Source organism: Alligator mississippiensis, chromosome 1 (assembly GCF_030867095.1).
Source record: "Alligator mississippiensis isolate rAllMis1 chromosome 1, rAllMis1, whole genome shotgun sequence".
In the NCBI taxonomy this organism is placed as follows: Eukaryota; Metazoa; Chordata; order Crocodylia; family Alligatoridae; genus Alligator; species Alligator mississippiensis.
Window position 1 is genome coordinate 431,377,455 of NC_081824.1, and position 24,235 is coordinate 431,401,689.

Consider the following 24,235-nt stretch of genomic DNA (forward strand, 5'->3'; position numbering starts at 1 on the left):
ACTCCAAGTTGAACATGAGCCGGCAGTGTGACGAAGCCATCAGAAAAGCCAATGGCACTTTATCGTGCATCAGCAGATGCATGACAAATAGGTCCAGGGAGGTGATACTTCCCCTCTATAGGGTGCTGGTCAGACCGCAGTTGGAGTACTGCGTGCAATTCTGGGCGCCACACTTCAAGAAGGATGCGGATAACCTGGAGAGGGTACAGCGAAGGGCAACTCGTATGGTCAAGGGCCTGCAGACCAAGCCCTACTAGGAGAGACTAGAGAAACTGGACCTTTTCAGCCTCTGCAAGAGAAGGTTGAGAGGCGACCTTGTGGCTGCCTATAAGTTCATCACGGGGGCACAGAAGGGAATTGGTGAGGATTTATTCACCAAGGCGCCCCCGGGGGTTACAAGAAACAATGGCCACAAGCTAGCAGAGAGCAGATTTAGACTGGACATTAGGAAGAACTTCTTCACAGTTCGAGTGGCCAAGGTCTGGAACGGGCTCCCAAGGGAGGTGGTGCTCTCCCCTACCCTGGGGGTCTTCAAGAGGAGGTTAGACGAGTATCTAGCTGGGGTCATCTAGACCCAGCACTCTTTCCTGCTTATGCAGGGGGTCGGACTTGATGATCTATTGAGGTCCCTTCGGACCCTAACATCTATGAATCTATGAATCTAAGAGTAAAACATACAACTAGGAAACACTAACAATTAATTACATAACTGTCTGACTAACAGTTCAGTGTTGCAAACAAATCTTTTCAGATTATTTTTCTTATGCTGTTTTGTATGGCTGACTTCCAGAAGTCACTGCCAGAACATTTAATATGGCACATTTCTTCTGAACTTAAATTTTAATTGTGCTCCTGCATATTTTTCCCCCTTCCAGTCTAGACTTCTCCATACATATTTGTTTCCTAAATTGTGGCCTTTGTTTTTAAAACCCTGAAAACTCTGCTATCAGTAATAGTTTGTCACCCAACAATATAAAACAATATAAAGCTTGAAAACGTGGTATATTTAGGTGTTTTATTGACAGACATGACTGTATTCATGGCAAGTGGAACTCACGCCAGCCACTGACATATAAAGCTTTCCATCTGGACAAACGCAGATCTCGTAGAGTCCCTGAGACCAACCAGGTCCACCCGTTGTCCCTTGAGGCAATTTGGGTAGTCGTACTGTTTCAGCATCAAGCAAAAGCTGTATGTGAGAAAGCAGGACAAATAGGGTTGTTAGCAGTGGTAATGGTAACACTTTACAGCAAACATAAGGGAGAATATTTTGGAAAATATGAAGGGACTCAAATGCACTGCACTGCTCTATATGTGCTACCCCAAATCAAAAGCAGAGTAGTGACTGCAGTGCAATGGCGCAAGAGCTGATTAATCCTGCTGTTTCTTCCATCTGCAGCACTATTCATATACAGCTTCACCCCTTCCAGCTCATTGTGATACGTTTCAGCACAACACTGCCTGGTTCAGCATATTAGCAGAATATACATGCTCTGAGGTCCTTAATTGTCTTGTGAGCTTCTAACATCTAGAGGCCATTTAGATCCTCAAAGACTGTCTTAAGTGTCACCTAACCCTGTAGGGTCTATGTTTCTGCTAACGGACATACAAAACCACCTAAATTCTGATGCCAGCAAGCTACTTAGAGCCCTCACTTGTGTAAAGCCTGGTGGGATTCTCCAACAAGCCATTCCCCTTCCCAGCAAAGCCTCAAGGCCTGCTCTGACAGGCAGATTCAGACCATGATCAACTCCCACAAAAGACATCCCTCCTTGTGGCTGGCTGGAAATGGTTTGGATATATCGAAGAGAGCTGAACTTAGCACACTCTTCTGGGATGTAGAAGATGTTGACTTGAAACTTCACCCTTCCCAATTTGCAGCAGGAAGTTCATGCAGCCCACTAGCAGAGTGCCGTCCCTTCTAGGCTATGTAGTTATTGCCTCTGTTTCAATGAATACCCAGTCATGCCAGGCAGAGTGCTACAGCTTCAGCAGGAGAGACTGAAAAAGCATTACTTAAGAATCCTTTATAGCTTGTCAGTCAGCACATTCTCTTATAGAGCACATTATGTGGGTTCCCTTTTCTCTCAGAAGAGAGAAGTGAACCTTTGCCTCCCAGATGACAAATGAGTACTTTAACCTCTAGGCCAAATGGTGAAAGGGGGATGCTGCCTCCGCTACTGTCTTTTGCGTAAATCCTTATCCAGTAGGTAGACAAGTTCTTTGGGTAGATGTGATATCTTTTATTAGACTAACTAAACAGTTGGAAATTTGTTTTTTGTAAGCTTTCGGGCACAAATGCCCTTCAGGCATAGGGAAACTCTGTATCCAGTAGGTATACTCTGAGAGGGGAAGGACATAGATCCATTGATATCCTGAAAAGCTCTACTGCCTTACTTTGTAGGTACCCATGGTTTTGTTTCTAATCACCTGCAAACCTACCAAGTATCAATACCCTCCCTAAAAATTTGAGTTCAGCCCCATCCCAGTAAGCCTTGAAACAGCCTTCTCAAACTAGGTGTTCTCTTGCCTGTTTCACCAGGGCAACCTGTAGGCTGAATTACAGCACAAACAAGCCAGAAGCGGCCTTACAAAAGAAAAGGTGCGACGTTACATCTGTGTATGTAACATCCAGATTACAGATTATCCCAATGGTTAGAGTACCCACCTGTGATGCTGAGGAACTGGTATTATATTTCTACTCTGCCTGAGTTAGAGCACTGACTTGAAGGTATGTCTCATAAATGAGTACTCTCGCTACTGAGAAAGGGGGAAAGGGGTCTCTTTACACTCTCACACTTGCCCATCCACATCCTTTAGATCTAGATGGCCTAGTATCATCAGTCTTTGTTGGCAAGATAGGCAAGAATTTTGAAAATCCCATTTTAGCACCAAAGGGCATCGCCTTTATAGTCAGCTGTGGGGCAAAATCAGTTCTCAAGTGGTTTTACAAATGAAGCATTGGTAGGAGAGGAACAGAGGGAGGAAAATGTTGCACATAATCTATTTACCTGCCCCTCAGCATCCACTCTTTGGCCTTGTATGAGACAGGATAATGGGGTTAGGTGGACCTATGGTCTGATCCAGGAAACAGAAATTCTTATGGACTTATGTTATACTTGCATGCTCAGTGGGCCTATACCTAGGGCCTTACTACACAATCACATTCAAATTAAAGCTGGATAGAAACCAGCTATAGAGCTGTTATATATTTTCAAGCATTAACTTTATAGCTGGTTGGCTCCTTTCATAGCTAGATAGTCATTTTTATCCTGTGATAATTACTTTGCATGGGTGCCTGGTCTAAATTTATCACATAACTAAGCTGTTAATTGTGTAATATATGTAATATGTAGCAGGGGCACTACATGCCATGGGCAGAAACTTCTGCACTGAAGGTAGGCAGCATCAGAGGCTACTAATAGAATGCAACCAGTGGAGGCAGGTAGCTAATGAGTCAGAAGGAGCCTATATACCTCTGAGGATGTAGGCCTCAAAGTCTAACTCTGAGCTGAAGATTTCAGTAGTCAAAAGGTACTTGGAGATTAGACATTGTAATGTGGAACTAAACAAGGCCCAAGGGCTAAATTTACAAAGAGAATTTAGTCTTTCCTTACACTCATTTAACAGTAATAACATTTCATATTATTATGTAGTCCCCTGCTCTATAAAAACTGCATTATTATGGCACCATAATCTGAAGCTGTCAGCCTATTTACTAAAATCTGAACAATCACACTGTTGGAACTGAAAAGGGCTTAATGATGCTGATGACACTATCACATAATATCAGTTAAAACCATAACGTAAAAATTTGATTTATCACACTCACCACTCCATCACTACTCTGTAACTTGATATCCATCTGAGAAAGTGCTTCAATATTCCCAGCTTGGGCTTTAATGTTAATTCCTTTTGGTGCATCCATGCTCAAAGATCGAGTTGGTGATTCCAGTCTGAAAGCAAGCACAGGAAAGCTGACTGTCATGCATTGTTATAAGGTTCTTTATTTTGTATCATAAAAAATAATTTAATATATAACATGTTCTGGATAGGGATATAAGGGGCCATATTGGAAGCTATATCTTTATGCAGACTTGAAATAATGGATAGTTGTTTTAAAAATAAAAGGACCACATATTTCAAATGAAAAACAGCTAAAGTTCATGTGTGGTACAGTTAATTTCTAAAGCAGTTAATCCCTATTTTGCCTTCTATTTAGGAACAAACTATGTATTTGATATTTCCAAGAGTCAGTTTTCAGTTACTTTTTCCAGCAAAAAGGTTAATCTTTCAAATTCTGTTTACAATATTTGCTTTGACTTTACTTTCATTTGTAATATAACAGAATATTCAAACTGAATATGATGGATGAAATCCTGACCTCTTTTAAATCAATAGGAGTTTTTCCATGCATTTATCACTCAGTAAATTCATATGAATATTTGTAAACTCACAGTTGGGACTAGAAAACTTTCTTGGAAATGACACGGAATTAATCCATACCCACTACATGAATACAGCTAAAAATAATAAGGTTAAGTCCTTCTGAACTTCTAAACACATTATTCTGAACTGGAACCACGCTAACACTGAAATGCCACAAGATGGCAGAAAGGGACTGTGTTGATGACTAATTGCTTTGGTGTGCCAGCTACATGGGATGAATAAAGTTCTGTTTTCAAAGAGAACAGGGTTCCTCTGCTGAAGAAAAATTCATTGCATTCAGAAGCTTGTCGAAATCTATTTCAACCACACAGTTGATCTAATAAAAGAAATAAAACCCAAGAATTCTTGCCTCTCAAATATTTGCTGTACCACCATGGCAACAACATCACTTTGACACTATTTCCCTGCTTTGGTTTCTAGCATTATTTACAAAAAAAAAAAAAAAAAAAGTGAAGATTAGAAATAGAAATGGAAACGGATGAGCTAGCTTTTTTGTTCATTTATAAAAAATCCAAATGAGAACACATTGCAATTAGACATGTTTTTATTTGGCTTTGTTTCATGCTTGCCTAGTAAGGACTGGGTCTTATGGGGGTGATCAGGGCTCTGCAATATCAGACTCCTACATATTATTTTGTTTCCATCTGTGTATTTGCTATCTTTTCCAGAAGACAGCGGACCAAATGCTATACACTTGGCCAAACTTTACACAGGAGGATACAGAACATAACTATCTCTCTCTCTTTCTGTGCTGTTTTTCAAAAACTTATATGGAAGAAAGTGAAACAAAGGAGGGCCTTATATTTTCTTAACTAATTTATTTCCTCAGGTTTTTAAAAACTAGAAAGAATCAAAGTCTTGGTCTTGTTGGCACTGGTGTGTCATTTTTAAACTTGAATTATTTCAGTTATGAAGAATTCAGCCTTCTGATAGAGAACAAAATAGCTGTCTGAGTGGAGGGAATAAAAAGAGCTTTCTGGTTCCCGGCCTGGTAAGCTTATCAACACAGAGGGATGGAGGGAAGCTGTGGAGGTGGAGAAGAGAGGGAGGGGGTTACGTTTAAAGGCAAGTTTAAGTTTCTTAAGATGAAGAAGTGATTCTGAGAATACCCTTTTTAAAATTAGTCCAGAGATTAGAGAAGGGGAGCAGAGGTTGGCTCTGTAATACTTCATTTTTTCTAGCAAAGCGAGATAAACTGGCTACAGTTTATCATAAAAATAGCCATAAAAATTACCATAAGAAATTGCTATATAACAGAACCTTGTAGTTCATATCCACACCCTGCATATCTTGCATTAAAGACAGATACTGTGAGGTAGAGGAAGTAAGCAAATTGTCAGTCATTATAACTACACAGTATTGCCAACCCCACCATGCCAAAAATCAGGAGATGAACTCTTTAAAAATCAAGAGACTGGCATGTAAATCATGAGATGATATTTTTAAAGCGTGTGTGTGTAGGAGGGGAGCGGGTATTTGTGAAGGTCTGGGGGGCTGTGGGTGTGTGGTGAGAGGAGGAGGTTTGGGGCCCGGGGAGGGAGGGTCCCCACACACCCTGGCAGGATGCGGGGTACTGTGGGCCAGGAGTGAGAGGCAACATCAGGGCTGGGGGTGCTGTGACTTGGGAGTGAGGAGCAGACACACAGCCACACAGACTGACACAGACAGCACCCAGCTGGTAAGTGGAGGGGAAGGAGTGGGAGGAGAAGGAAGGGGTGGGGGTGAAAATTGAGGCCCCCACACTGGGGGAGGGAGTGGGGCAGGAGCAGGGGCTGAGGCGAATGGGGCCCTGGGGCTGGGGCAAGCTGTCCAGAGGCATGGTGGGTATGAGGCTCCCTGCAGCTGCGTGCATCCCTGGGGGAGTCATGGAGGGGCACATACCCCCTGCAAGGCAGAGGCAGACTGCCTGCTGCAGGCTCGAGGCCCTGTGCCCTGCTGTCTTTGCCTTGGGAGCTCAGATGCATGACACCAGCGTGCTTCCTGCCACTGGGTGGGCAGGGGACGTGCTGCATGGCCAGCATGCCCCATGTCCCCTGCTTGGCCACCAGGCAGCAATGGTGTCATGCATCTCAGCTCCCTAGGCAAAGGCATCAGGGCACAAAGTCCTGAGCCCACAGTGGGCAGCTTGCTTCTGCCCCGTGAGGGCAGAGGCCCCCATGCCTCCTCTGAGGGTGTGTACAGCTGTGGGGGGATGAGCCCCTCCCCTTGGCTCAGGATGACTCACCCCAGCCCTGGGGCCCCACTCACCTGAGCCCCTGCTCCTGCCCCAATCACTTCCTTACCGTGGGGGCCTCAATCTCCCCCTCCCCTCACCCTTTCCCTTTTACCCTGCACCTTCCCTGCCACTAAATTACCAGCTGGGACAAATCTGGAGATTTGAGAGTTCGATTGAGAGATCATGAGTCAGTTATTTTGACTTAGAAATCCCAAATCTCATGATGTTTTCATGACAGTTGGCATTACTGACTACCTATCATAATTACTTTTTCCATTTCAGATCCTTCCTGTGTGTCTGTGCTCTGTAGCAGAACATGAAGAAGCTCCCAGCTGCCATCCATTGGTGAACTGAAGGAAGTGACACGGAAAATAGACATTATGGCTGCTTGCAGACATTAACTTCTACACCCCCACACTCCTCTCCAAAAAAGTGCTTTATCAGAAGAAGCAGCATGCTACTTAGACTTGGCTCTGCAGCATCTGTACAGATCGGGCACTTCAGTCAGCTATTTTGGCTAAGTGCCAAAAAAAGCCCCAGTAAAGTGCCTAATATACACAGATGTGAGGTGAGCCAGATCCAACTAAGGCGCTGCCTCTTTGGGTATGTGTAGGCTCAGTATGGAGACACATTGAATTTAAAGTAAAACACCATTTTTTTTTGTCTTTTTAAATGCTTACAAGGGCAAAAATACTCCCTAGCAACCAACCGCACACTCAGACTCTGGATTTTGCTAAGTTCTGACAATAAACCATGATTTTAGTTAAGTGAAATGAAGATGGGTCTAGGATTATAAAGAAGGTTTTGGTATGCATTTAGAAAACAGGACTCTTGAAGGATGGAGTCCACCTTTGTATCTGGGGGAATGCCCCTCTGGGATTGAGGATGGCAGCACTATTAAGAAGAACTTTAAATTAAGAAAAAAGTGGAGAATATTGGGAAAAACTCATTTAATTTCCACATCTTATTTTAGTATACAGACAGTAGTATAACTAAGGTGGGGTGACCAGGACAGCTGCCCCAGGCACCAAGATCAGAGGGGGGCAGAAATTGCTGCTAGCATAGTGCATAATAATTGTGCCAGTGGTATGGTGGTATTGCCCTGTGGGGTCAGGCCAACTCTTAGGATTTCAGTATTGCACTGTTAGACAGGAGGGTGTGACACAATTGCACATATACAAACACACAAATCAATTAGATGCATACACACACACACTACCAACTCAGGCACATACACATCTAAACCAGCCTAGGCACATACATACCTATTACCAATTCAAGGACATACACTATATACCCCAAAAGTTAGACACAGATCATTCATATATCATGCACACAATGACATATATATATATATACACACACACACACTCCCCAGTTCACACACATACACACAGGTAAGTTCCTAACTTGGATGCTACAGTGTGTATGTGTGTGCTTGGAATACCTAGGATACTTGGGGGAAGGTTAAAGTGAGAGACAGAGTTAAAGTGTAGGGAGTGAAAGTTGCCAGAACCAGGATTAGAACCAGTGGACTACAGAGAAGCTGGCTGAGAAACTGAGGCTTGGGTTTACTTAAGGTAGACTGGGGCTGGAAACAGAGGCAGACAGCTGAGATATTGAGGAGGGGGCAGATAAGAGGTGGCAAGGAGGAGACAGCCAGAAAAGAGAGAGAGAGGCAGAAACCTGGGAGTTTGGGGCTGGAAACAGGCTGACAGCTTAGAGATTGGGGGGAGCAGATAAGTGGTGGCAAGGAGGAGACAGCCAGGAAAGAAACTGAGACAGAAACCTGGTTGCTCAAGGGAAAATGAGAGGGGAGTTCAGGATGAGTGGTTGCTCAAGGGAGCAATCCTGGATGCGCAAGCAAAGTCTAACCCATCTCGGAGGAAAGGCAGCAAAAGGGCACAGCAGCCCCCTTGGCTCTCCAGGGAACTAGTGGACCTTCTGCATCTTAAGAGGAAGACATACAAAGGATGGAGGACTGGAACCACCACCAAGGAGGAATACTCTGCTCTGGTCTGGACTTGCAGAGAGCAACCCAGGAAAGCCAAGGCTGCGATGGAACTCCAACTGGCTACAAATATCAAGGAAAATAAAAAGTCCTTTTTTTGATATGTGGGGAGCCGGAGTAAAAGCAAGGGCAACATTGGACCTCTGCTGAACCAGATGGGGCAACTGACAACCCAAGAAAAAGCGAACTTGCTAAATGGGTACTTTGCATCAGTTTTTCACCAGTCCCATGGGACAGCCCTGCCCACTGTGGGTCAGGGAGGCCCAGGTGAGGGAGATTCCTTGCCCTCCATCGAAGCTGACCTCGTGAAGGAACACCTTGACAGGTTGGATACCTTCAAGTCAGCTGGACCTGATGGGTTACACCCAAGGGTACTCAGGGAGCTGGTGAGCATCATAGCTGAGCTCCTGGCACAGATCTTTGACAGCTCTTGGCGCTCTGGTGAAATGCCCGAAGATTGTAAGAGGGCCAATGTTGTGTCTATCTTCAATAAAGGGAGGAAAATGGATCCGGCAAACTACAGGCCCATCAGCCTGACTTCTATCCTGGAGAAGGTCTTGGAAAAGATTATCAAAGAGGCCAGCCTTAACAGACTAGCTGAAGGCAATATCCTGAGGGATACCCAGCATGGGTTTGTTGCGAGTAGGTCTTGCTTGACCAATCTCATTTCCTTTTATGACCAGGTGACTTATCACCAGGACAAGGGGGAAGAGATTGATGCTGTATATCTTGACTTTAAAAAAGCCTTCAATCTGGTATTCCATGATCACCTCTTGGCTAAACTGGATAACTGCAGCTTCGACCTCACCACAATCTGCTGGCTGGGGAATTGGCTCTGCGGTAGGACCCAGAGGGTGGTGGTCGACGGGAGCCAATTTTCTTGGTGTGTGGTCACCAGTGGGGTCCCTCAAGTCTCTGTCCTAGGGCCTATACTATTTAACATCATCAGTGATGTGGACATTGGTGTCAAAAGTGGACTGGCCATGTTTGCCGATGACACCAAACTCTGGGGTAAAGCATCCACACCTGAGGACAGGAGAGTGATCTAGGCAGATCTTGACAGGCTCATGAAATAGGCAGATGAGAACCTGATGGTGTTCAACACTGAAAAATGCAAGGTTCTCCACCTCGGGAGGAAAAACCTGCAGCATGCTTATAGGCTTGGCAGTGCTACGCTGGTTAGCACCACAGATGAAAGGGACTTGAGGGTCATGGTTGACCACAAGATAAACATGAGCCTTTGGTGTGATGCTGCAGCTAGTAAAGCAAGCAAAACACTGGCTTGCATCCATAGATGCTTCTCAAGCAAATCGCAGGACATCATTCTCCCGTTGTACTCGGCCATGGTGAGGCCACAGCTGGAGCACTGCGTCCAGTTTTGGGCTCCACAAATCAAAAAGGATGTGGAGAAGCTTGAGAGGGTGCAGAGGAGAGCCACGTGCATGATCAGAGGTCAGGAAAACAGACCTTGGGGCTCTTCAGCTTGGAAAAGCGCAGGCTCAGCGGTGATCTTGTGGCCACCTGTAAGTTTATCAGGGGTGCTCATTAGGATCTGGGGGAACGTCTGTTCACCAGAGCGCCCCAAGGGATGACAAGATCGAACGGTCACAAACTCTGCTGCAACCGATTTAGGTTGAAAAAGAAAGAACTTTTTCACTGTCTGAGCCCCCAAGATTTGGAATAGACTGCCACTGGAGGCAGTTCAAGCACCCACTTTGAACACCTTCAAGACACATTTGGATGCTTATCTTGCTGATCCCTGCTGACTTCCTGCCCCTAGGGCAGGGTTCTGGACTCGATGATCCTCTGGGGTCCCTTCCAGCCCAAATGTCTATGAAATCTACGAGAAGGAAAAGGCAGTGGGGATAAGACAGTGGCAAAGGGGGCTTGGAGGCATAGAGGAGCTCAGGATAGGTGTTGGAGGTGGCGGTGAGCCAGAACCAGGAGAGGGAGAAATGAGACAGAAGTTAGGGGGGCGAGGAGCAGAGATTGGGGCAGGGCCGAACCATAGTAAAACAAAACCCAACTCAGGGGTCCAAATAACAATTTTATTAAACAGACAACACACTACACAGTCCTATGAAGTTATTAAGTTATTGGTTCATACACACACACACACACACACACACACACAAGCACTCACAATGGCAGCAGGAGAAAGAGACTCAGTGGAAGGGCTGGAATCCAGGCAGGGAAGAGAAGCAGAGTCCAAGTCCTTGGTTGAAGAGGGGGTGGGGAGTGATAGCTATCTAGCCAGGCTGGAAAGGGGTCCTTGTCCAGTAGGTGTTGTCCAGAGGTGGGTCGCTGGCAGGGCCTCTGGGTGGATAGGTGGTGTGGCGTGGTGCTGATCCAGATGGAGAGGGTGTCCCAAGGAGTTAGTCTTCACTACCCCTTTTATGGGGCAGACTACCTCTAATCTCCTATGGGGAGGGCCTGTCCAGGCAAGGCCAGTCCTGTCCCAGAGGGCTCCAGGTGTTTTTACTAAGCATGTGCAGCCTTGGCACAATGGTGGGTTGCCTCATCTTTTGTTTCTTGAATGTTGAGGGTGGTGCCAAGGGCTGGGTCCTTGGTCCAGGTATTGGTGTTGATGGTTTGGTCATTCTGAGGGAGCTATTTTTAGACCTACTGCCATTGTCTCTCAAGTACCCTCATTCATCCCCATTCATTCAGGAACCAAGTTACATAGGAGGGGTAGGTGTGAGTCATGGGGTACACAGCGAAGCCTGGGGACAGGATGGAGACTTGACAAACAAAATGGAAACTTGATATGACTTATGCTAACTTACATATGTAGGCCTAAATCATACAGTACCAGTAAAACAGTAATATAGAACAGTAAAAATCAATATAAACATAATAATTATATAATATAAAGAAGGAGAAAAAACAAAGTAAATAGAACTCGCTACCAAAATATAATGCTGAAGCTTATCCTATGTCTTAGCTCACTTATATTTATCTATAGGGAATGGAGAGGGAGAGACAAAGTCAAAAATGGTTGGGGAAGGGGAGGGAATGCGTTAAAAAAAAAAAAGAAAAAGAAAAAGAAAAACTAGGGGGTCTTGCTACACTGGCAGTGGGAAGTCACCACTGCTCCTTTGTCACAACTGTCCCAGGCAGTAAGCTGCATTGTTCTGCCTCTATACACAGGAAAAGGATACAGCAACAGATGATATCAACAACATCTAAAAGCCTTGGAATGTTACCATGAGCAATGTCTCTGAAAAATCCTCCATATCAAGCAAACACCCCCAGCACCGAAGCCATGTTTATGCAGCACCAGCTCCATTGGACAGAATATGTCATAAGGATGCCTGATTACTGGCTTCCAAAACAGGTCTCATAATCCCAAATCTCCAATGGTCACTGTTCTAGAGGTGCACAAAAGAAGACATTCAAGGACATGCCAATCTCAACCTGAAGAAACATAGTATTAACATCAGTGCCTTGGAGACTTATGCACTGAATTGTCCCAAGTGGCACCATGATGTATGACAAGACAATAATAATTCTGAGCAAGCTTGCCCCTCACGATGGAGGTGGATAGAATTGAGAGACAAAGGAAAAGAGCTGTGATCTGACACCACTGGGATCCACTCCTTCCTTTCAGAACTATGCCCCATATCTGCAGTTAAACATGCAGATCTTGGATCAGTCTCTTCAGTCATCTCCAGGCTCACTGTTGACTTGCCTATTTACTGGAAGACTGTCATACCATCAGGGACTGCCACCACGATCTCTGATTCAGGTGGATGATACAGTTAGTAAAAGGACTGTGCCAACTCCATTCAGGGAACTGGGTTTGGTTAGTAAGAAACAAATGAAAGTCTTGCATGCTTGTACAAAGTCCTAGGCAATGACATAGAATAAGATGAACAACTGATACAGGACATGAACCTAGATGTTACAGAAATAACAGAAACTTAAACTTCCCTGCTATATATTAGAGAATAAATATGATAAATAATCATAGGGCTCAGATATTCCTGGATATGGCACCTGACAGATTTCTGCACCAAGGGAACACTGAACCAATGATCTGACTTGATTTTGGCATGCAAAAGTGAGCGTTGTATGAGCGTTTTCCATGGACAAGTACCTGCGGTGCATGGTGTGCCACTACTACTTGTCCCCGGGGAACCAAACATCCACGCTTATCTGGACGTGGCCAGGGCATGGAGCTTATCTATTCTTGCTGCTTGTGTGTATATGACTGAGTTTCTCATGCCCCCTAGTCTTTCCCATTCTTTGGAACTCTGGTGGGAGAAGTGGTTAAAGGACACGTGTTACTTACAGAGATTCTTTTGGATCCATTCCTTTCTGCTCAGGGGGATTCATTCTGTACTTTCATAATATAAGTGATACATTAGAATCAAGGAAGGGGGAGGTTAAATTGAGCTGGTGTTTTTGTGGAGGAAATGGGGATTGTAACACATCTTTTGAGCACTGTCAGTGAGGTTCCATATCATGTCTCTGTGTATCTGCAGGATGAAAATGAATCAATCCTTGCTTGTCATTGGTGGCAAAAGTTTGGCCCTCCCTTAACATCTGTATGAGTAGTATATTTTATTCACCTCCAATCAGTTTGAAAACAAGAGGGTTTTTACTGTAATTTATCTGCATTGGATAACTGTCATTGTTGCACATCGATGACCATATAAAAAAAACTAATTCAGCTACTGATTCCTAAGACTGCAAATGCAGGGACTTCTGTCATGATTAATTTGTAAGCCAGATTGTACTGAATTAGAATGAATATTGTTGCTGTTAGCCTTTGTTAAGCAGTCTAAGTTGCTTTTCTGTTACTTTTTGCTTTAACATCTTAACATTAATTGAAATTTTCATTGAAGGTTATCAGATTTTTCACATGATTTACCGGGGACTTTTTGGAAATGACAAGGGACTATTTTTACAGGTATCTACACAGTTGTATACATCACTCAATTACAAATTAATCACATTTGATATTGCAAATACATATTTTAGAATCAAATACATTTTGTGTAAGTTACTGACAAAGCAGTTTTGTGTAACAAGGATAAAGTTACAATTGTTCCTTTCTTTGATATGTTTCCAAAAGCTGTGCACAATGTAACAGCTAAAACTTTTCTTGAAACAGATATAAGACAGAGTTTATTTTCACAAAAGACTGGGTTCTACAAAGGCTTATTCTGGGCTTTGGTATCTAACTGACGGGAATTTTCTTCAACTTGGCCAGGCAACTGAAAGGAACGGAGGACTGGTGGTTAGGGCTCTGGCCTTCATACCCTGTTTGGAGAGGAGAGAGGAAGACAGGAAAGGAGGAGAAGACCAAAGGAAGGGAACAGAGCAGCCAGTACAGATCTCCAGTCACAGGATTCAGGAGCTGAATGAGGAATACTGAGGAATACAGAGGAATACTGTTATAGTGTTAGATGGATAGATTGGATTAGTGTACTGATCCATCCCATGGGGCTCCCCACGTTTGAAAATCTGGTGCAGAGAGAGCAGTGGCAGCATTGATTGCTGTGACTCTGGAAGCTGTGGCAATTAATGTTGCCACCACTCCTGCACCACCAAATTTCCAGACATGTGGAAATCACTGCAAGCTGGATGACGCAGCCCATGTGCCAGATGGTGCCAGCATGTGGGGTGGCTCTGTGGACACATCTGGTGCATGGATTCAGGCCAGTCTGCAAGGTCAGGCTGGTGCACAAGGATGCTCTGCAGCTGGATCTGGCACATAGGGTCAGAATGTCATGTGGGGTTGCTCCACAGCCAGATCCAGCCTGTGGTGCTGGGCTGGGGTGCGGGGTCACATTGCAGTTGCATCTGGTACATGGGATCACTCTGTTGCCAGTTCTGGCATCTGGGGCTGGGCTGGCAGACCAGCTCATATCTGCAGACTGATCCTGAGAACTGACCCTATGCTGGATTCAATTTGCAGACCAGCCCTGCAGCAGTCATTCTGCCTGTGGGGCCAAAACATTGAGCATGGCTGGATTAAACCAGAAGTTGAATACTGAACATCTATTCCAACTTCATGCTCAGTGACATCCTTTGGACTAGCTGAAATTCCAGTTTTTGCTTGGGCATCATGAAAAATAAGCTTGATTAAAGAAATGTAAAATGATAGACCTGTAAAGAATAGAGGAGCTAGGAGAGACTGCAAGTCTAGTAATAGCAAGCTATAAGTGTGCTAAAGAATTTTTATTAAATGGGTGCTCTATCTTATGTACATTGTGCCAAGTTTCTGACTTGGATTTTTCATGTAGCATACCAGGCAGATTACATATTTCAGTCCTGACTAATCTTTAATGAGAATAGTCTTGCATGAAGAAACACATATTAATCCAGAAATCTATGGGACCAATTTATGTTATTTTATATCTAAGCTAGCTCACATTTGTACTTAGTTTTTCAGGCTCAAATTTAGATATTGATTTGTTATGTACTTTTTTCCAATTTTTTTTTCAATATTGTTGAAAATCCTTTTTTGAGTAACTCTTTAAATGATGTGGAAAAACCATGGTATAGGTACAGGTAGATACTATATACTGGCTTAATTTAATAATGTATTTTCATTAGATAGATTGTCTAATGTTTTAAAGCTTGCCTATATTGATTTTAAGAGTGTTCATAAAATATATTAATGTATTACTTACACTGATATAGTGTTCTTTATATTCCTCTCATCAGGCTTTAGTGTAATTAAAATACACATAAAAAGGCAAAAAACTATTTTAAGATTTGATATAAACTTTGCTAGAGTCATACAACAAAGCAGTTATATAGAAAATATCTCCTGTCCCCCCTTTTTCCCTCTTATTTTGGATTTGGAAATGCTGGTTAACATGTGTTCATTTGCAGTTGTAAGAATATAGGAACAGGAAGAGGCAGCTTAAAAAAATGAAAGAGGACTGATGAGGAAAATGAAAATGTAGGCAAAGTAAATTCAGAAAGCAACATGAGGCAGTTTGGAGCTACAGCACTTCTGCTGCAATATGTCTGAGCAAATGCATTGCTTTCTCTAAACTATAATGAAGATCACGAAACAAACCACTAAGTGGGTCACGTGAATGCTTCCCAGTTTACCATTCTTCAGCCTCTTAGGCTAGGGACAGAAATTACACATAAACCAGTATAAGTGATCAGAAACCTGTAACAGAACAGACTTTTAATGCACATAGACTGGTTTAAAAATGGTGGAACCCAGTTTAAGATAGACCTGGATGGATGTAGTATCAGATCTAATCAGTTTCGGGAAGACTGGTCTATGAGACTTCTGTTCTAGATTGCCTCCCAACTCATATTATGTCTCAGTTCCTTGGCAGTGACCCCACTAACTGCCCCTCACAGGATGGGCAAGCTAGTCTCTGCTAGTGCTTTTCTACTCCAGTGGAGCTGCCCTGCCCACCCTGCCTGCAAGGCAAAGCCTCAGCTCTCCAGGCTGCACCTGTCATCCTGGCATGGCAGCTGGGGGGAGGCAGAGGAACGAAGCTCCTCACCAATGGGGTCTGGGGTCTGAGCTGGGGTCTGCCTGCTTGCTGGCCAGGGGGAAGCCCTGCCTGTGTTCACCTCCCCCACCACTCCTGCAAGCTGGGGCTACCTGCTCACTGGCCATGGACTGGGCAGGGAGCAACATCATGGGGGAAGCCCTGCCTGTCTTCTCTTTTCCTTCCCCCTCCATGCTGGGGCTTCCTGCTTGCTGGCCGAGAGCTGGGGCTTGGCACAAGGGAGGGTTCATGGTGACAACAGCGGGTTGGGAAGCGTGTCTGACAGCCAATCAGGGATGGTTCCTACCCAGCTGTGATCGGCTACACTCGGCAATTTTCAGCAGGCTGGGAGGTATATTAGACATCCCGCACCTTCTGCCCTTGGACATTACAGACATCTGCCTGCCTTTCCCAGCCGAAGAGCAAACATGAGCTCTGTTTGCTAATGGTCCAATCTACACAGCTTAGAGAAACCTGCATAGATTGGATTGATTCTGCCTCAGGCTTTTTGACTGTCTGTACTTAGCCTTACTGTTTGAACCACTCACACAATGATTACTATATTCCACCAAAATCTGGAAAAAATTAAAGACATGGAAAAACTTTAATGAATACATTGCATAATGTAAAAAACTTATTATAATTATACCTACATATAAAAAATGACTAAGGCACTGTTGGCCTGATTTTACAAATCATTACTCAAGTGAATAGCCTAATTTATGCAAACAGACCTAGAGTTTTCAATGGGTCTATGCATGTGGGTAGCCATTCACAGGACTGAGCCCAGAGAGATTATAATAAGAAATGACAGTCCAAGGAAAGTAGCTAATTATAAGGACTGATCATGTATTCACATTTCCACATTTGACACTATTTAAAATGGGAAGGCTGGGTAGCAATAGAAGAGATGACTGTAGTGCTGTGGAGATAAGGAGGGCTGAAGAAACTCTTCAAGTTAGATGTGCTTCTGGTGCAGGGGCGGGCATGTATTTTGGGTGGAGGGATGCTTACCCAGTTTTGGCAAGCTGTTGAAGGCCTCATGGGTAGCCCTGCCCCTTGACATGTGCCTTGCCCCCTGGTCACCATCTTGGGACCAATGTCCCAATGTCTTGGGACCAATGTACCAGGGCCAGCACCAGCATGGCCCAGAGCGGGGCACAGGCTGGCAGGTGTCTGTGGAACTGGGCTGGGCTGCATCAGCAGGGAGAGGGGGGAGCTGGCCCGGCTCCATAGAGCCCCTGCCAGCTGGAACCCTGTGCTCCTGCCACCCTGCTCTGGGCCCTGCCAGCACTGGCCCTGGGACACCGGTGTGGACCCCACGCTCCCACTGGCTCTCACATCCGCTCACTCCCAGTGCCCCCCTCAGCCCTGTGGTACAGGCAGGGGGCAGTGCGCAGCCCCAACCCTGCGCTCACCGGCAGGGAACGAGCTGGTGCTGAGCGTGGGGGAAAAGTGGCCCCTCCCGCGCCCCATGGCTGGTGCTCCTTGCTGCAACCACTCACAGCCCGCATGGGGCTGTCCTGATTAGGCACAGGTCATGGGGTGGGGGAGGGGCTGCTTTTCCCCCGCTGCAACACCAGCTCATTCCCTGCTCATGGTCCTCCCCTGCCTTTCCCCTCTCCCTTGCCTGAGTTTCCCACGCTGGTGCAGCCATGAGGAGCCACATGGTCCTAGGTCAGAAGCCCCTACTGGGGCTTCTGGCTGGGGGAGAGGGGCTGGGTGGGCTCTGCTGTTGCAGGAATGCACCGGGGCTTCCCCTGGGCCCTACTATCCCTAGCTCCTGTCATCTTTGACAGGAACCAAGGACAGACAAATACGTAATAATTTTCTAAATTTTTTACGGGCCTCATGGTTCAGATAGAATGGCCTAGCAGGCCAGATGCAGCCCATAGGCCCACCCCTGTTCTGGTGGGTGCAAAGCAGATCATATTACCTCTTGCCTTTTTTTCATCATTCAATTTAAGTCTACATAGATCAGCCTATAATGGGGTGGCAACAGTTCTTCTGCATAAAATAAATTACAGCCATCTGTTCTGTATATGCATATTTCCCTTTAAAATGAGATATACTAGGAAGTACATGGGCTTTAGGAGTGCACTGGAAGTATGACGATTCTTTGGCAGCAAAAGGGGACCTTGTACATGTGCACAGCATTTGTCTTTACACACTCTACATACTAAAGAACATTTGTCAATACTTATTTCTTTCTCGTCCTAAAAGTGATACTTCAATTGTCAGTAAAATATATTTCATGGACATGGTTTGTTCCAATGTTGTATAGATTTTGAGAGGACATGGAAGGTGTGGATACTATGTAGCACTAGGATCTGATGCACACTCCCACCCAACTCATTTAATTCTGGAGATTTTTTATGACTTCTATGGGCAGAAGAGCTGGGATATCTTGGGGGAACTTTGGGGTCTCTGCTCCCTTAACCAGCAGGCCCAAAAGTAGGAAGAACAAAACAGCAGGACTAGAATTGAGGTCTCCATGTATATCTAATAGCTGCTTTGTTTTGTAAAATTATTTTCGTTGGAATGTTCCCTAAAATTATGTCTTTCTGCAAAATGAAAAATGTGAGTGTGACAGGGAACCCTAACTCCGTCATGAGGAAGAAGGTGCGCCCCTACAAGGCCAGAACCTTCTGGGCACAGAAAGCTGGGGAGGAAGGGGTTAACTGCTGAACTGGGATAGATAGTCAGCTGACTGGAAGAGGCAGGACTATACAAACCCTGGGTTGAATGGCAGTAAGGGGGCCAGCAGCCAAGGGGGAAGGAGTGCATTTCAGAGCTCCAGGGAGAAGCTTGGTGAGAAGTCCAAAGCCAGGAAGAGGGGCTACTATAGATGGCCTACTATAGAAGCCCTGGAGAGATGACAGCTGCACTGCAGCAAGGACTGGAGCTGATGGTGGGGAGCTGAAACACGAACCCTGAAACTGTAAGCTGACATACCGCTTTCCTTATTCCCATTTTTTTGGGGTGGCAGATACTGTCCACGGATGGGATTGTTTATTTGTTTTCTTTTGGTTATGGAATAAGACTGGTGGTTTGGGTAAGGCTATTAGGGGTTGGAGGAGGCCTCATTTTGGGGACCCACTCCAGAGTGGGATCCCCAACACCAGTGAGGGTGCAGCTTTTTGGGCGCACAGACCCCAGTGCCAGTGAGGGCGCAGTTTTTGGGGGCACAGACCAGCACCAGTGAGGGTGCAACTTTTGAGGACACAGACCCCGGTGCCAGTGAGGTGCAGAGAGAGACAGGGCTGCGAAAAGCCTGAGTGCCAGTAAGGGCACCGTTTTGGGACGATCTTAAAAAGGCCAGGGAGGCCTGGAGCACCTGGGGGGGGGAGGGGTGTGTGCAAGTGTATATTTTTTCTATTGCTTGGATGGGTGGGGTCGCGCCCAATTTTAGAACTTGTGACACCTTTGGCTGTGGGGCTGGCATGCGTGCCTCTGGGCCAGGGGGTGCTGTGCCTCAAAGGGAGCAGAAAAGGGGGCCAAGAGCCTCCAGGCACTGGAAGGAAGAGCTAGAGCCTCAGCATCTAACCCTGTTTGGTGGGTTTGGATGGAGAAGCCTAGCTAGAGAAAAAGGGGTCAGACCATCCTAGCAGAGACCCCAACATACCCAATAATCGGCAGTCTCCCGCTCGCATACTAATTCCATCAAGATGTGGCAGGCGAGATTAGAGCGGGACAGCAGAGGTCCAAGAGGACTCCAAGGGCACCCCATGTAAGGCACAGATAACCCGGAAGATGGTGCTGGGGAGGGCGACCTATTACAGTGAGTTTCACTATATGTTCCCAACACTGGGTAAGATAAGGACACAGATATCAGAACTCAAAACTAAATACTCATAGCCCTCTAAAACAATGTCAGAACTACAAAATACTAAGTCTCTTATTTAATCTATTTTCTCTTTCTCAGTTTTTCCATAGTCCTCAATGCAAAAACATTCTTTTGCTTTCTGGAGCCAAACTCTGATCTCTGACATGTACAGCAATGTAAATCCAGAGTATCCCTAATAATGACCCATTATTTTGAAAAGATTATTTTTCTAAAAACAGCATTTTATGTTTCACGTATTGAATTTTATATTTGTATCTGAAGATGGGATCATTACTTTTTAAACAGATGATTTAATAGTCCATATTTGTTCTATTCACTTTGACATGTTAACTCAGAGCTACACTGAATTAAATTGCTATTTAATTAGATAAACCATAATGGATAAAATGTGACTGAAAAACAACACCCATTTATTCACTGTTCAATTCATCTGTTGGCAAATGACTAATTAAAAATCTCCAGTTTTTGCAACTTACCTCAAGGGAAGTATTTTCATGGGGATACAGCATGGGTTTTCCTATGTGTCTGATTTTCTACCAGACAAAAGAGGGGTTCTAATGTATTTATGTAATGCATCATTTTACTAAATTCTCACTTGAAGCAGGACAGGCCTCAAACTTATCCCTTCTTGTTATTAAATTGCTATGGCACTCACAATGGCCTAAGCACTTTCAAAACCTAGGTCAAGGGCTAGTCCCAGCCCCCAAAGTTTTGACAGTCAAACAAAAAATATTTAATAATCTGACTTGATTAAAATCTATGTTCTTCAAAAATAGCCAGAGCATGAGTGTTCAGGAAGATGTTTAGAGAAAGGATGCTGTTTTGGAATTACAGGGAAATCAAGAAAGTCAAACATTCCAGTTAGGGTATTTTTTACATTTCTCCAGGCAAAATAATTTTTTTCGAAAATGAGCATGAATATTTTCTTTTACCTTCTGAGTGCATCTGGTAATTTTCAGGCTGTACAAATTTCATAGGCTGAAATTATAATGGTGCAAAGCAAGGCTTCAAATTAGGATTATGCTTCCATCCTTAATTAGGCTAAAGCAACTACTTTCTTCATAATTAGTGTGCATTTACAAGCAGTTGACAAAAACAAAATAGCCATCATCTTGGTTACAAGATACATTTGGTATTTTATAAGATAAAAAGACCATTTTAAAAACTTGTTTTACATAAATGTGAATTATTTTCTTACTAGATAATACCAGAAACAGACGTACAGAGTATCTTTTAACTTGGTGCTATGCACTGTGTGTATAGACACCTATATAGTGGAAGGATAAAAAATGACTTACAGCAAAATAAAACTGTCACATAAAAAAATATACTTGTTGCAGAGCACTGAGGTGCCCTGCTCCTGAAGAGGGGAAACTGCTAGGGAGGGAGCCCTAGCAGTGAATAAGGAGCCCAGCTGTTGGTTGCCAGGACAACCAGAGGAGGTCAGCTGACCAGAAGGGGCAGGGCCTGGCTCCTTTATAAACCCTAGGAGCTGAGGCCAGAGGCAGTTCCCTGCTGACAGCCAAGGAGGAAGGAGCTCTCTCTCTCATGGAAGAGAGGAGCAGCCTCACTGAAAGTGCAGTGTGTGACATGGCTGAGGGTTGGAGTATTCCCTGGTAGGCTGGACTGTTGTTATGGCTGGGTGGCTTCCATTTATGTTATAGCCAAATGGCTCACGTTTGTGTTGCTGTTTGTAACCGGTGGTTTGGGTGAGGCTATTAGGGGTTGGAGGAGGCCTCATAGGGGACCCACAGCAGAATGGGGGCCCCAGCGCCAGTGAGGGTGCAGCATTCGGGGTGCACAGACCCCAGCCCCAGAGAAGCCCCAGTGCAGGCGTGGTGAGCCCAGAGAGGGTGCAACATTACTGAGGAGCCCCAGAGAGGGGGTGGCATTATTGAGAAGCCCCAGTGTGGGCACGGTGAGCCCTGGAGAGGGGGCAGCATTACTGAGAAACCCCAGAGAAGGGGCAGTTGCTGAAAAGCCCCAGTGTGGGCGTGGAGGCCCCAGAGAGGGGGCAGCATCACTGAGAAGGCCCCAGAGAGGGGGCAGCATTGTTGGGGGAGCCCCAGGGAAGAGGGCACATAGTGAAATAGGGACGGGGAGAGCTCTAGCGCCGGAGAGGGTGCATATCAAAGAAAGGAAGGCCCAGAGAGGACAAAAAAGGGCCAGATTGTAATAAGGCCGGGACACAACTTCCATTCCATCGGTGAGGTGTGGACTACGGTGTAGGGGAGGAAATGGAGTCACAGATAGCACCCCCTGGCAGTGGGGCAGTACAAGGGCAGCCTCCCGCTAATTAACATCAATTAATCAATTAACAGCAAGGCATGGCAGGTGAGAAGGCGGGCGGTTGCCCCAGGAACAGGTGGGCGGGCCAGGTTTAGATTGGCCCAGAGTGGATACCTGTTGCAATACTACATAGTGAAACTGAAACAGGTCTTTTAAAAGTCCCAATTGTTGTGTTTAAACAGGCATATTGTTTAAGTATAGCCATTTATCAAATTTTGAGTTAAAGATTTTCTTGAAGCCAGGTCTGTACTGCATAATAGCTGAAATGCAATAATGAAACTGGCATTTTGAAAGGTTTGTGGAATCATCTCATTTGCCAGAAAATCATGAAATATGCAAGACTTTGCTGCAAGTTCATAACATCCCAAGCTGCTAAGACAAAATCAAAAATTGTGATGCTCTGAAGCAGACCAAACAATTCAGTGAAGAGCTATTTGAAAGAAAATGCAAAAAATAAATAGAATAACTTTTCTGACAACTTTTTGGGGAAATAGTGTTCCTTCAGTACACATATGCAAGTCCTTTTGACACTGGTGGGAGGTAAGGTGTTTGGCATAAGGTGTTTGGCAAGGTAGAATAGATGTATTAGTTTGCAGTAGTTAACAAATCAGACTAAAAATAGCAAAATAAAACATAGGAATTTGTTTCTTTGTAAGTGATATTCTTTTCTAAATAAAGTACTTTAATATTAGCTCAAATATTTTTCTTTTTCTGAAAATACACATCATTCTACAATAATCTTCTTATTAGAACCATAAGCTGCTTGCAGACATTAAACGCTCCCACCAAAACTTGCTTTACTGAAAGAAGCAGTACATTACTTTGCCCTGTGCCAGGCTCCAGCCCAGCCTCTCCTAGTGCGCGGTCTTGAAAAGGCTGTGCGCGGCCACACTTTTAGTTGTGTGTGGCCGCACACGTGTGCACCTTAGAGGGAACCTTGGCTGGGTTCAACTAAGGTGTTGCCTCTTCTGGGCATGCATGGGACTGGGCTTGGGAGTGTGCCAAATTTAAAGTAAAGTGCTGGGGTTTGTTTGTTTTTGGGGGGGGATGGTTAACATTTGCAAGCAGCCATAGACTCATAGAAAATTAGGACTGGAAGGGACTTGAAGAAGTCACGTTGTCCAACTCTCTGCTCAAAGCAGTTCTATCTGCAACTAGATCATCCCAGCCTAGGCTTTGTCTAGCCAGGTCTTAAAAACCTCCAAGGATAGAGTTTCCACAACTTCTCTGGGTAGCCTGTTCCAGCCTGCTTTACTACTCTCCTAGAAAGAGAGTTTTTCCTAATATCGAACCTAAACTTCCTTTGCTGCAACTTGTGACCATGGTTCCTTGTTCTGTCATTTGCCACCATTGAGAACAGTCTAGCTCCATGCTCTTTGGAACCACCCTTCAGGTACTTGAAGACTGCTATTACATCTCCCTTCAGTCTTCTCTTTTCTAGACTAAATAATCCCAGTTCCCTCAGCCTCTCTTTATAAGTCATGTGCCCCAACCCCCTAACTATTTTCATTGCCCTTTGCTGGACTCTCTACAAATTACTCACCTCCTTTCTGGAGTGGGGGCCCCAAAACTGGACACTACTCCAGATGTGGCCTCACCACTGCCGAATAGAGGAGAATAAGCACTTCCCTCGACCTAATGGCACTGCTTCTACTAAATGTAGCCCAATATGCTGTTAGCCTTCTTTCCCACAAGGACACCCTGTTGGCTCATATTCAGCTTACTGTCTACTACGTAAACCCCAGGGCCTTGTCTGCAGAGCTACTGCTTAGCCAGTCAGTCCCCAGCCTGTACCAGCGAATTGGATTGTTCTGTCCTATGTACAGGACTTTGCACTTGTCTTTGTTGACCCTCAAGACATTTCTTTTGGCCCCATCCTCCAATTTGTCTAGGTTGCATTGAATCCTAGCCTTACCCTCTAGTGTATCTACTACACCCCTCAGCTTGGT

The 24,235-nt window shown here is 44.9% G+C and overlaps 1 protein-coding gene across 6 annotated transcripts in view; it reads right to left on the reverse strand.

Annotated features, from left to right (window-relative positions):
- Positions 1-1,001: 1,001 nt before the first annotated feature.
- Positions 1,002-24,235, reverse strand: part of SGCG (sarcoglycan gamma) — a 296,440-nt gene continuing 273,206 nt past the window's right edge. For all 6 annotated transcript variants that reach the window (XM_019481962.2, XM_019481960.2, XM_059720488.1 and 3 more), the window contains 2 exons: positions 3,833-3,956; positions 1,002-1,189 (listed from right to left, as the gene is read on the reverse strand). In XM_019481962.2, the coding sequence (XP_019337507.1) occupies positions 1,016-1,189; positions 3,833-3,956 (298 nt within the window). In that variant the 3' untranslated portion in view covers positions 1,002-1,015. The remainder of the gene's footprint in view (positions 1,190-3,832; positions 3,957-24,235) is intronic.